This window comes from Schistocerca cancellata, chromosome 2 (genome assembly GCF_023864275.1).
Source record: "Schistocerca cancellata isolate TAMUIC-IGC-003103 chromosome 2, iqSchCanc2.1, whole genome shotgun sequence".
Lineage (NCBI taxonomy): Eukaryota > Metazoa > Arthropoda > Insecta > Orthoptera > Acrididae > Schistocerca > Schistocerca cancellata.
The window spans coordinates 1,057,773,023-1,057,786,642 of NC_064627.1; the positions used below are offsets into that span (position 1 = coordinate 1,057,773,023).

At 41.4% G+C, this 13,620-nt stretch overlaps 1 protein-coding gene across 1 annotated transcript in view; it reads left to right on the top strand.

The window, feature by feature from the left end:
- LOC126163053 (probable ubiquitin carboxyl-terminal hydrolase FAF-X) overlaps positions 1 to 13,620 on the top strand; it is a 331,505-nt gene that overhangs the window by 67,234 nt on the left and 250,651 nt on the right. Inside the window, exon 8 of the mRNA XM_049919945.1 lies at positions 7,448 to 7,586. Coding sequence (XP_049775902.1) covers positions 7,448 to 7,586 — 139 coding nt within the window. The remainder of the gene's footprint in view (positions 1 to 7,447; positions 7,587 to 13,620) is intronic.

Consider the following 13,620-nt stretch of genomic DNA (forward strand, 5'->3'; position numbering starts at 1 on the left):
TGTGTGTGTGTGTGTGTGTGTGTGTGTGTGTGTGTGTGTGTGTGTGTTGGGGGGGGGGGGGGGGTTGAGACTCAAACCTGGGACCACGTTCTGAATTACCTCAAAGAAAAAGATTTATTAACATAGATGGCAAGTGTTCAGAAAATATCATTCTTGTGAAACACCACTGGCCCTTTATTCACACAACGTAATGAGTGCTATCGACTTTTGAATTCCATATGCCTGGATTTTCAACTGACTTTAGACTCCATTCCTCACAAGCAGCTTCTAATAAAATTGTGTGCCCATGGAGTAAGTTATACCATTGGATTTGGGATTTCTTGTCAGCTAGGACACAGTTCACAGTAATTGATAGAAAGTCATTAAGTGAAACAGAAGTGATACCTGGTATTCTCCAAGGAAGTGTTAATGGTCTCTTCTGTTCTTAATCAATATAAATCATTTAGTAGATGAACTGAGCAGCCATCTTAGCTTGTTTGCAGATAATGTTGTCGTTAGCCATCTGGTAGACTTGTCAGAAGATCAAAACGCAGTACCAAATAATTAAAATAATTACCCAGGATATCTTCAAGGTTCGAAAAGTGGTAATGGGCCCTGAGTAATAAAACTCATGAGGCCCACCACATGAGTAATAAAAGAAATCCATTAAATTTCATCTGCATGATACATGATATAAATTTGTATCAATGAAAATAACCACTTTTTGAAAACATGCAATTGGATAAATAAAAAAATCTAATCACCAAGCAACAGCAGGAGAGCACATACATAAAAAGTTATTGACATTTGCAAGCTTTTGGAGCCAGTGACATCTTCAGGCAGAGGGGTTGAAGGAAAAGGAAGAGGACTGTTGAGGTTTAGGACATGGAGAGAGAGTTCAGAGAAGTATCCCAGAATCCCGTGTCAGGGGAGATGTACCAGTTGGGATGATAAGGAGACTGATTATTGGGGACTGCACCAGGATTTGAAAATGTGAGAGTTTAAAGGTGGAAGATGGGTAATATGCAAGACAGAGATCAGTATGACTTACTAAGAACAAAAAGATAAAGTGTATTGTATGTGGTAGAGGTGGAGGGGGAATTGAAGGTCAGGAAATAAAAGACTGGAGGGAACACAGAGAAGAATAGTAACCATGAAGAAACGCAGAGATCGAAGAAATTACCGTAAATTAAGGTCACGTGAGTAGCCAGAACCAAGGACATGTAATGCCATTTCTCACCTATGGAGTTTTGAGAAATTGGTGTCTCAGGGAAGAGTTCAAGTGTACAAGTGATGAAACAGTCACAGGGGTCATGACTGTCATGTAGAGCATGCTCTGCAACAGGATATTGTGTTTTGCCAGTATACACACTCTGCCTATGCCCATTCATTCTAACTGATAATTTGGTGGTTGTCACACTAATGTAAAAGGGCAAACAATGTTTGCTTAGCAGCTGGTATACGACATTGTTTCACTGGTGGCTGTCCCTTTGATAGCATATGTTGCGCCAGTTACAGGGCTGATATAGGTGATGGTAGGAGGGTGCATAGGGTAAGTCTTAGAGCGGGGATAGCCATAGGGTAGGGAGATTTCAGGAAAAATTGCTTTTGATCAAGGCAGAGGTGAGAATGGTAGAGTATTGCTGTGGAGGGTCTGCATCTGAACAAACATGTTTGCCATGAATGCCAAGGCTGTATGAGAGGGAACATTTGATGTGGAGAGGATGGCAGCTGTCGGCATGTAAGTACTATAGTTTGTTAGTAGGTTCAGTGTGAACAGAAGGATGTAGCTGACCCTCGGTGAGAATGAGGTCAATATCAAGGGAACTGGTATGGGATTTGGAGTAGGACCATAGTTGTTGTTAAACATAAAGTTGATGAAGGTGAGTGGGAAGGATGTCATGGGTTTGGAATCAGGTGAGTGCTGATTAAGGAAATGTTCAGCAACAGACAGACCACATGCATGGGGGTGTTTTAAATGTTTAGATTTGTCTAAATACCTAGGGATTAGAATTGATGAACAATTTAAATTGGAACCATCACACAGAAAATTTGTGGGTAAGTTGAATCCGAGGCCGCATTTTGTTGGGAGATCACATGGAGGGTACAACAAAGCTACTAAAGGACTGCTGACACTGTGCTTGATCATCCTTTTCTGGAGTACTACTACATGGTAGGAGATCCATACCAGATAGCATTGACATAAGACATCAAAAAGTTCCAACAATGGCTGCTCATTTTGTATAATTGAGAGAGAGAGGAGTATGTTCACGCATAGAATATGCAAAGCTGGGGTGTTAGTCATTAAAACATGCACACTTTTTGGGTTTTGGTGAGATCTTTTCACAAAATTTCAATTGCCACCTTTCTCCCCGAATGTGAAAATGTGGAAAAGTTATCATCACACTACAATAGGAGAAATTGGAACTCGCAAGGAAAGATTTAAGTGTTCATTTTTCCCACATGCTCCTGAAGAATGGAATGATGGAGACACAAGTTTGAATTGCAGAGTAATGTTGTAGATGTGAATGTAGATGGAGGTGTAGATGTCAGGAAGTTTAAAAACAGTGCATTCTCCATTGCAGAGTAAAGGTTTCATTCCAGATGATTTGTTTTTTGTTTCAGTATTTCAATTATTATACTAAGCTTTAGTAGCTTTTTCAGCACATGCGTTAGAAAACCAATTTTTAATTTCCTATACTTTATCTTTTAACAGTGTACATATGGTGCTCTACAATTTGTTAGGAACAAGAGTTAATTTGTTTGTAATCCGTAATTCATCTTAGTCTTCATTGATCAAGTGTTTTTAATTCCTTGTGACAGTTAGAGCAGAATATACATAATTATTTATATAACATAACAGTACTTAAGAGGAGATGGTACTGAGCAGCAGACAGGCGAAAGTCATTGTCCAACGTGTGTGTGCACGCGCACATTAAGCTGTTCCTGCTTCACTGCTAACTACACGATACTCGCCACATCTTTTTATATTCGCAGGTCCACTTCACCATCGACATTTAGCTGCTCTGTCGTGGCCCCCTTAATGTCAGGAATGGTGTCAAAATGTTTTCCTTTAAGCATGTTTTTAATGTTTGGGAAGAGCAAGAAGTTGCACGGTACAAAATCTGATAGGCAAATGTTTGCACAGGAACACTTTTTCCAGCAAAAAAACACGCGAATCAAAAGTGATGTGGGACACGGAATGTTGTCATGATGAAGAAGGAAGCCATTGGCCCAGGTTTCTGGTCTCTTTCTTCATATGAAGAAACAAACAGTCTTGGTTGCAGGGATGTATTTATTATTTATTTACCAATGATGTGTTTTCGCCTGATTCGGGCATCTTCATATTGGCAGAATATTAGGTGATGGTAGGTATGTGAGATAACAAGCATACAGAACATCCCAGCAAATAACTGCCCTCATCAAATATTTATGGTATCCTCGTCGAGACATGTGACGTAGTGTAATGAATGCAAAATGGGATCAGGCCTACATAGATGTGTCATTATGAAAACATATTGGAGATGTAGTTGCTCACATCTGGGCTATTCACACAATACCAGCTATGCGTGTTCTATAGTTTGACCTGGGTGTGTATGACCCCAGTTGTTTTTGCACCCTAAAACCAAACAAAACAAAACCAGGCTATGCACAAGTGCCAGGTTTGTGTTGGCCAGGGAATGTCTGATACTGAAAAGGTGAAGCTCATTGTGAAAGGAGGAAGAGGGTGGGATCCAGAGAAAGGACATAGTATGTTTAGGCCGTTGGGGGGTTCCGCAGGATGTGGGCTCTGATTCTGGATAGGGAAAGGCATACTTTACCAAACTATTGCAGAAAGATGGAGCAGGGGTCCATTATGGTAAGGATGGCATAGGGGTAGTGATGGGGAGCTCGTGAATGAGTCGTTCAAATGAACGCTTCACTACTGTGAAGTGTGAACTAACCACTCAATTTCAATGAACTGGTACTTCAAACTCTTCACAGATAGCACATTCCACACTTTTTTCTAGTTCACTCACTCTCTTCCCCTCTCCCTCACCCACGTCACTCCTCCTCCCTTCATTTCAGTCCTCCCTGTGCTGCCTGTCGACGAATCGCGCTGTGTTTGTGGGGAACGATAGGTTTAGGAGGGGTGGGGGAGGTGAGGGGTGAGGAGAAGGCAGCGTCAGCTGCTACCTGCAGTGCTGACATTATTACCCGTGACTATTTGTGCAGTTAAACTTCGCATCTACGGGTAGCCTACCGTTGGCAGCGCTTGAAGACAAATGAATATTAAAGATAGAAACGAGGAGGCTATCTGTGTGAGCACGCACAGCCAACATTAAAATAAAAGGTTTGTTAATAACACTGAAAGAGATATTTTACCCGAAATCGTACCAATGACTACAGGTGACAGTTTACGTTTTGAATCTAGTGGGTTATTATTGTCAACAAAAATAAAATCTACAGGAAAACTTCTGAATAATTACTTAACGTAGGTATATAGACTTTGTGACAGTGTTAAACATACTCATTCTATTTTGGATTAAATTTTAAAAGGAACATAAAATTGGACTTCATTTCGTTGGTAGCCCTATTTTTCAGTCCACGAATACAACAAATAATGTTTCATTTGGCAGATAGACTTTTTTGGACGCTTCACGAGAAAATGTTGAGCAAGATTAAATGTAGTACCTTCTTTATATGTGACAACCTTCTCTGTTTATCTTTCCTTTGTCCCCTTCGACCATGCTCTATTTAAGATAACTCAGACGCTGTAAGAGCTAAAACGTTGCTTGCACGTTACTGCATAGCTCCGCCATCTGTTGGTAAAATTGTGAAATATTACGAAGCTTTATTGTACGAGCGAGGCGAAGCGAGCGTAGCAGCGCCTGAGCGACGAACTGGGCAACTTCGCCAGGCTTCCGTACTACACGAATGAACTACTTCATTTGAACGCTTCACGGCAAAGAGTGAAATGAATGAATGAAGTAGTTCACGGGAATGAAAAAGTTCAATCCATCTCTACATAGGGGAAGTGGGTATGATGAAATAGGCAAACAAAGGTGTCACAATTGTAAGAGGAGTGTGGTAACAGAAAAGGGGCTTACCAATACATAAAGACATGCAAAAACATGCACAAATCTGCAAAAAATGTGTGAAACTATGTAAAACTACACACAAATATGTTAAAAACGAACAGAAACATGTTGGAAAAGGAATGAATGACATATACAAGTTGCATGTGTTGGGACGAGGGAAGAGGGGGGGAAAGAGGATTGGTAGATACCAAATGCATGTGGCACAGCTCGTCATGGAAAATAGAGGGCAAAATACGTGAGGGTGAAGTACAAAATAGGATAAGTAGGAATAAATATAATTATCGATGGGAATAATTTGGGGCATCAGATGCAGCAGCAACAATCTGCATGGACTATGCACATATTGCATATCCTCACACACACACACACACACACACACACACACACACACACACACACACACACACACACACACTCCTAATCCTCCCTCCACCCCCAAAAAACAGCTGCAGAGGAATTCCTCAGAAACATGAAAAAAGCATTCACTTAGAAGAGTACCCAAAAAGCTAGAAAACAGGTTGTTTAGAAATATTTTAATATTTATTGAAATTAATACACACACATTAATCTGTCAGAAGTCATTGCATCTGTTCTTTAGTCCCTTTCTTCGTCAGATATAGCTGATATATATGTGTTGTAGATTTGGAGGCGGAACGGTGTATTTCTAATTCATCCGTGTGTATTGAACAATGAACTTGACTTCTAAATGTGGAAATAGTCTAGTCATTGCGTCAATAACAATGTGATCTGAGAAATATTAACTTGAAGTTGACCAAAATCCTGTACAAACTGGTCACAAGAGAACTTCTCTGGTTTGATACCTTATAATAATGTGACTGGAAGGATCTTGTGCAGGCGAATAAATGCCCCTGAAAGTAAAATTTGTGAAGTTGTGGGAGGATATCATGTGTCTGAAACTTGAATACTGAAGCCTGTTGACTAAAACAGGATTTGGTTATTGGTGGTGGAATGATTTTTCTAGTTTCCATGGAGATGTCAACTAGTGTTGTACAGAGTAGGCAACAAGTGAAGATATCATAGAGTAATTACTCAGGCAAGCACTGCATCTACCAATCTTCAGGAATTGTGTGAGAACTACATTCATTGAAGTATGAGATAAATCTAATGTTTCCCAAATGAAGCTGAGTAGGGAGAGTATAATTTCCTAGGATCTCAATGTGAGGTAGTGCAGCTTTGTGCACTTGGCTTTCTTGTGACAAGGTGGAGTGGCACATGTTACAGACAGTACCAAATTCCACTACCATATGAAGAAGAGGCAATTGCATATACTGTTGCTGCTTTCAACAAAGCCATTGACATTGAGGAGTATTAAATTGTGACAGGTGAATATTGTCGTCTCCATTATCTTGCTATTTCTCCCTCTAAATAGTTTGGAGACTTTGATTTCTCATTACTTTTAGCACTGGCCTTATTTCTGCAGAGCTGAAAACAATTTGGGAGGAAGTAAAACACACACTTTAAAATGCCTCATAATCCAATAGTTTGCATTAAAGGCATGACAGTCATGTATTTGCTCCACAGTATGCTTGTTTAGGGCATTTGTCCTTAAAGGCTACATTATGGTATTGACCATTTTGTGTGTCCCTCGTCCCAATCTTATGCATTGGGGACATTGAATCTGTGACTAATTAAAATAGTGGATGGTTTGGTGAGATGGTTTATACTGACACTGTTGATTTATGAGTAACTCTGCAGTTTCAACCCAAACCATCCACTGCTTGGAGATTGTGTATGTGGCCATCTTCCTTTTTTAACTACTGGCATTACTTTAGTATTCCTATCTGCTGGATCACTTTGTAAATTGATAGATCATTCATCAGAAACATTTAGCTCTATTTGTAAAGTGCACTGTGGTAATGCTCTAAACAATAAATGCATAATATTTTATTTCTTATTTTTTTATTTTTAGGTCATTATAGACTTAAATATAGTTTTGCTCAAGAGTGATGTATTCAGATAGCACTTTAATTAAGAATGAAACGTTTTGCATATAATGTACACAGTATAGCTTAATCACTGAGCATGAGCATGTTTTGTAATAAAAGAAAAATGCATCCTGATGAAGCAATTTATGTATTTTTAGTGCACTGAAGCTGAGAAAAACACTGAAACAATAAAAATTGAATTTGTATAAAGTGTTTCTAACTAAAATTAATCAAGCCTGAAGAAGTCTGAACAGGTAACTTTTGCCACCAAAACCCAATAACGTGAAAGTGAAAGCTTAGAATATCAAAAAATTGTGGTAATCATTTTTAATACTTTTCAGGTAATGTGGTTTTTGTCTGAAGAAAAGATAAAAGTGCAAAAGTAGATGATGATGATGATGATGATGATGATGATGATGATATTACATTTCTTTTCTCCAGGTTGCTTCAGATCTCCTCATTCAATGGAAAGATGAATGCTCTTAATGAGGTTAACAAAGTAATAGCTAGTGTAACTTACTACCCTCATCGTCACACTGGCTTAGAAGAGGAAGAGTGGTTGACAGCGGAGAGAATGGCAGTAAGATCTACATATTTTTAATTGCTTTTCTAGTGTTGTTAAGTAATATGTGGTTCTATGTTGCTCCTGAGTAGTCATTGTGACTTTAAGGCCCTTTTGTATGGAGCTTCACTCCATCCCCCGCCCCCCCCCCCCCCCCCACTCCCCACCCTTCCAGCACTGTTCACACAGTATTATTTCAAATTTAATTTTTTACTTTATTTATGAGTTGCATATAACATACAGCAGAACACAGAGCTTTATTACTTCTTATCTTCCATTGAACATCTTTACAAAAAAAAAAAAAAAATGGTTCAAATGGCTCTGAGCACTGTGGGATTTAACTTCTGAGGTCATCAGTCCCCTAGAACTTAGAACTACTTAAACCTAACTAACCTAAGGACATCACACACATCCATGCCCCAGGCAGGATTCGAACCTGCGACCGTAGCGCCGCGAGGTTTTAATAAGGACCTGTCTTTCCTTTCTTACTCCCATTAATAGGGACCTGAAAAATTCACATTTGTGAATGTTGTTGTGAATTCTGCCTCAAAATGCTAAAATGGAAATTTAGGTAATAAATATTATTTTGTTCTGAATTGTACCCAGAGGTACTATTTTTGTCAGAGATCATTTAGAATAGCTTTATTTTCTGCAAATAAATATAAGAAATAATTTTCAGTTAATAATATTGTAATCTAGCGAAGCTCAGTTTGGGAAAAGAATGTATGTAAACATATATTGGCAAAACTAACAGCACACCTATATATGAACTCAGTTGCTATTCACTCGCAGTCTGGTACCACATTGACTTTAAGCCGTAATTTTTTAATTATATACAAATTATAAATTAAATTGTATTTTAAAGTATTTAAATACCTCAAACATTTCCAACCTCAGCAACCAGTTGTGCAGTAGCCATTACCAAATGCATTGTGCATTCTGTTGTGTTTGACTTTGTGCATAGCTTATTGATTCATTTCTTACTTTAATTGTGGTAGGAAAGTTCTGATAAAATGTAAATACTTCAGGAGTAATGGAGACCACTCACCAAAAAGCAGAAATCTTGAGTCATCGATAAGGATACAAAAAGAATAAAACTTGCTAACTTTTGGAGTACATGCTGTCTCCAACAGGGCACATGTGCACGCACTGCACTAACCCCTTCCTTCACTAACTGTTCAACATCTCAACCCTTTACCTCCTGGATTCCATCTGATCACTGTTGATGCCAAATCCCTGATGCCCGTGATCTTGTTGCTATTGAATACTGCATCTCCCAACATCCTTCAGCCTCCAAATCCACTTCTTCATTCCTCATATTCCTTACTAAGTATATCCTGATGCGCAACTATTTCTCTGTTGAGGAAAAGGTATATAAACAAATAAAAGGTATATAAACAAATCAGCAGGGTGACCTGCATGGCACCCTTCTATACCAAAGATTTTATGGGCCATCTAAAGGAAACCATTGTAGCCTCTCAAAATACCTCATCTGGTTCAGGTTCATGATACCATCATGGTGTGGACACGGGGCCAAGTTACCCTAAACTCATTCCTTCACAACATTAAAGCATTCTCTTCCAGTCACTTCAGCTGGTCCTCCTCAACCTTCCTGGATGTATGGCTCCAGCCACACCTCTGTCCGTATCAAACTCACCAGCCACCTTGCAGCCACCTGCATTTCGACAGCTGTCATACTTTCCACACCAAAAAATCCCTTCCATACAGCCTGGCCACTCACCTGCAGTGATGAGAACCCCCTTGCCCTGATATGCTGAAGATCTCAAGAGCACCTTCACTGACTGGGACTACCCCCCCCCCCCCCCCCCCCTCTCCCCGCAAACCTACCGTATGTACTCGAATCTAAGCCGCACTTTTTTTCCAGTTTTTGTAATCCAAAAAACCGCCTGCGGCTTAGACTTGAGTGCAAAGTAACCGGAAGTTCTGTAAAATGTTGGTAGGTGCCGCCACAATTAACTTCTGCCGTTGAATATATGTAGCGCTACAGAGGCGTGCTTTGCAGGCACAAAGATAAATAATGGCGCCAAAACCTCTGCGTCAGTAAATAAATTAAGGTGGAAGACGAGATTTTTTCTCCGCCCCGAGTTTCGACCACTGCATTTTCATACATTATCCAACGAAGTAAATACAAATTCCATATTGTTCATCTTCGAATGTAGCAGCCTTTCAATGTACAACGAAAATGCGACTGGCGGGACTGTTTGGGATGTTTGTCAATATGGCCAACTCTACGTTCTGAATTTTTTCCTACTTATGACAAGAGATTGTTACTAATAGGAACTTTTATGAATTGTGAATCATGTGCAGTATTCTCTTCACTATCAGAATAATACGAATATAAACATTTTGCCATGTATTCTTTCGTGTTTGCTGCTATCTCATTTAAATCCTGTCGGCCTAATAAACTACGAAAGTAGAGTGAGACAACAGCAAACACGGAAGAATATACATATCATGCCATGTTTATATTCGTATTATTCTTACGCCGAATAGTGATACAGTCAGAAATGAAGCACGACAACTGACTAGATTTTTAAATCTAAGATGACTCTAATTTCTGTGCAGAATGTAATGTACTAAAGAGGCGTCTGCAAAGATTTTCAAACAAAGAAGAATTTTCGCTAAACTCTCCTTCAGAACATCTTCTATCACACGCAGTCTATTATTTGGTTCTTGTTGATTATTATCAAAGAAAGCAGCAGTGTAAGTAACAACAAATAGCCACAGAGACAATATTCCTCTGGAAGACTCAGGTGCAAGACCTGCCCAACCCACCGACACAGCACTTTCTACTACAGTCCTGTCACAGGCCATTTATTAAAGCAGCCAATGCATATACAAACTGTGATATAACCACTGCACAGCTTGTTAAGTCAGTATCATAACCATCCAGCTGTCCATCAGAATTAATGGCCAAGAACAAAGTTGACCACCTGATGGCACAACATGCAGCTGTGCACAACATGCTAGATATCAATGGCTGCTTCACAACCTGGACCATCTGGATCCTTCCCTCCATCACTAACTTTCTCGAACTACACAGATGGGAGTAATTCTTGCAAAACATCCTCTGCTCCCATAACTTTTCTGGCCTCAGTCTCCATTAACCCACTTCTCCATACCTTCCACCCAACAGTTGCCCCCTTCTTCTGTCCTATCATCCCCTTCCAGTTCACAACATTTAAATCATGTGCCACTTCACCTGGCTCTCACACATGTGCTTACATGCATATCCCATGCACCGGCCACCCCCACCCCTTTTCCTGTGTTCCCATGCAGCAAACTGGCTGCCTCCCTTTAAGCTGCTAGGGCTACTCACTCCCACCAAACCCTCTTCCTGCCTACCCCCCCCCCCCCCTTCCTCACCATCCCCAAACATAACCTCAATCCCACCCTAGCCCACTCACTGAATTGAAACCCTGGCATTGTGCGCCCAGCTTTCACTGTGAAAGGGTACAGGTGTGTGTGTGTGTGTGTGTGTGTGTGTGTGTGTGTGTGTGCACGCTAGATGGAGAAAGACACTGCTCTGAAATCTAGAAAGTTTTTTGTGTCCCTGTCGATGACTCAATGCTTCTGCTTTTCAGGCAGCGGTCTCTTTTACTCCTAAAGTATTTACATTAATTCTTGCTTTGAAATGTGTGAAGAGAACCAAAAGGAACCAATACATATCTGAGAACTCATCATAGTGCAGAATACAGGGAACTTTTTTTAGCAGTCTTCTCTTGTACTCGTGCTCTTATATGCAGTTGAAGTTAAAAAAAAAAAACACACACACAAATTACAGTTGAAGGCAGTGCATATTTGATGCTTGTTAGTAAGCGTTTGCACTGCAATTGTGCCAATTTCACCATCAAAATTGTGGAGTGCATCAATAAATAATTGGGTAAAAAATTTCTTCCATTTCAGTTCCTTATAGAAATTCTGAAAGAATTGTTTCTTTCAAAGTACTTTGAATAGGCAAATAAACTGGTACACCTGCCTAATATTGTATAGGGCCCTTGCGAGCATGCAGAAGTGCTGCAACACGATGTGGCATAGCTTCGACTAATGTTGAAAGTAGTGCTGGAGGGAACTGAGCTGCAGAACTGTCCATAAATCCATAAGAATACAAGGGGGTGGAGGCAAGACATCCCAGATATGCTCAATTATGTTCATGTCCTGGGGAGTTTGGTGGCCAGCAGAAGTGCTTAAATTCGGAAGAGTATTCCTGGAGCCACTCTGTAGCAATTCTAGAGGTGTGGAGTGTCGCATTGTCCTGCTGGAATTTCCCAAGTCCGTCGGAATGCATGATGGACATGAATGGATGCAGATGGTCAGAAAGGATGCTTACATACATGTCACCTGTCAGTCATATCTAGACGTATCAGGGGTCCCATATCATGTCAGCTCACACAACTCACACCATTACAGAGTCTCCACCAGCTTGAACAGTTCCCTGCTGACATGTAGGGTTCATCCCCCCAGGGGGTCCCCAACTCTTTCGTGGATACGTGCGTAGCGAGCACGGGACACTGAGCTAATGTGGCCTTCCTTCCTTTCCGGGCTGCATACTTTCCCTTTCCGCATCCTTCCCCATCCCCCATCTTCGCCCCCCCCCCCTCCCCCACCACTTCCTCCGCCTCTTTCCTTCCCTTTCTCCCCCTCTGGGAGTATGTTTTGTGCCTACATCCGGAGACGGACGCTCGAAACTGTAACAAATTCTTTGCTTTCTCCACTTACAAGTCTTCGTCCTTCTTTTATCCTTCTCTTTCCCTTACCTCTTCTCTTTGCCCTTTTCTTCGCTGCGGCGTTTGAGACCTCTCTTCTTTCCTTTCCCTTTGTTTTTTCCCTTTCTCTTTTTTCCTCCCTGTGCGTGTCTGAAGGCCGACCCACGCATTTCCATGCGTAGCCAGTGACGGGGTAACGCGTAATTCCCCGCCCCGGGTAGACAGGTAGGACACGTACGTACCCCCTGGTAACGACCAGGCCCAGGGAGGGGTGATTACCCGAGCTGATACCTTCCGAAAGTGCCGATTGGTCCCTCCGTCCATTTCTCGGGAGGTGTGACTTGAGGTGTGAACAATCACCTAAGGTGGGAGTGCCCTCAGAGAGGGGCCCCACAAGGAAGGAGCATGCCATCGGTGACGCCGGTAATCATGGGGGATACGAGGTGCATTCAAGTTCTAAGGCCTCCGATTTTTTTTCTCCGGACTGGAAAGAGATAGAAACATGCGCATTGTTTTAAAATGAGGCCGCGTTCATTGTCAATACGTCCCAGAGATGGCAGCACCGTACGGCAGATGGAATTTTACCGCCAGTGGCGAGAATGAGAACTGTTTTAAATACTTAAAATGGCGACGTTTTCTTTACTTGAACAGCGTGCAATCATTCGTTTTCTGAATTTGCGTGGTGTGAAACCAATTGAAATTCATCGACAGTTGAAGGAGACATGTGGTGATGGAGTTATGGATGTGTCGAAAGTGCGTTCATGGGTGCGACAGTTTAATGAAGGCAGAACATCGTGTCACAACAAACCGAAACAACCTTGGGCTCGCACAATTCGGTCTGACGACATGATCGAGAAAGTGGAGAGAATTGTGTTGGGGGATCGCCGAAAGACTGTTTAACAGATCGCCTACAGAGTTGGCATTTCTGTTGGTTCTGTGCACACAATCGTGCATGACGACCTGAAAATGCGAACAGTGTCATCCAGGTGGGTGCCACGAATGCTGACGGACGACCACATGGCTGCCCGTGTGGCATGTTGCCAAGCAATGTTGACGCGCGACGACAGCATGAATGGGACTTTCTTATCGTCGGTTGTGACAATGGATGAGACGTGGATGCCATTTTTCAATCCAGAAACAAAGCGCCAGTCAGCTCAATGGAAGCACACAGATTCACCGCCACCAAAAAAATTTTGGGTAACTGCCAGTGCTGAAAAAATGATGTCCATGTTCTGGGACAGCGAGGGCGTAATCCTTACCCATTGCGTTCCAGAGGGCACTATGGTAACAGGTGCATCCTACGGATATGTTTCGAAGAACAAATT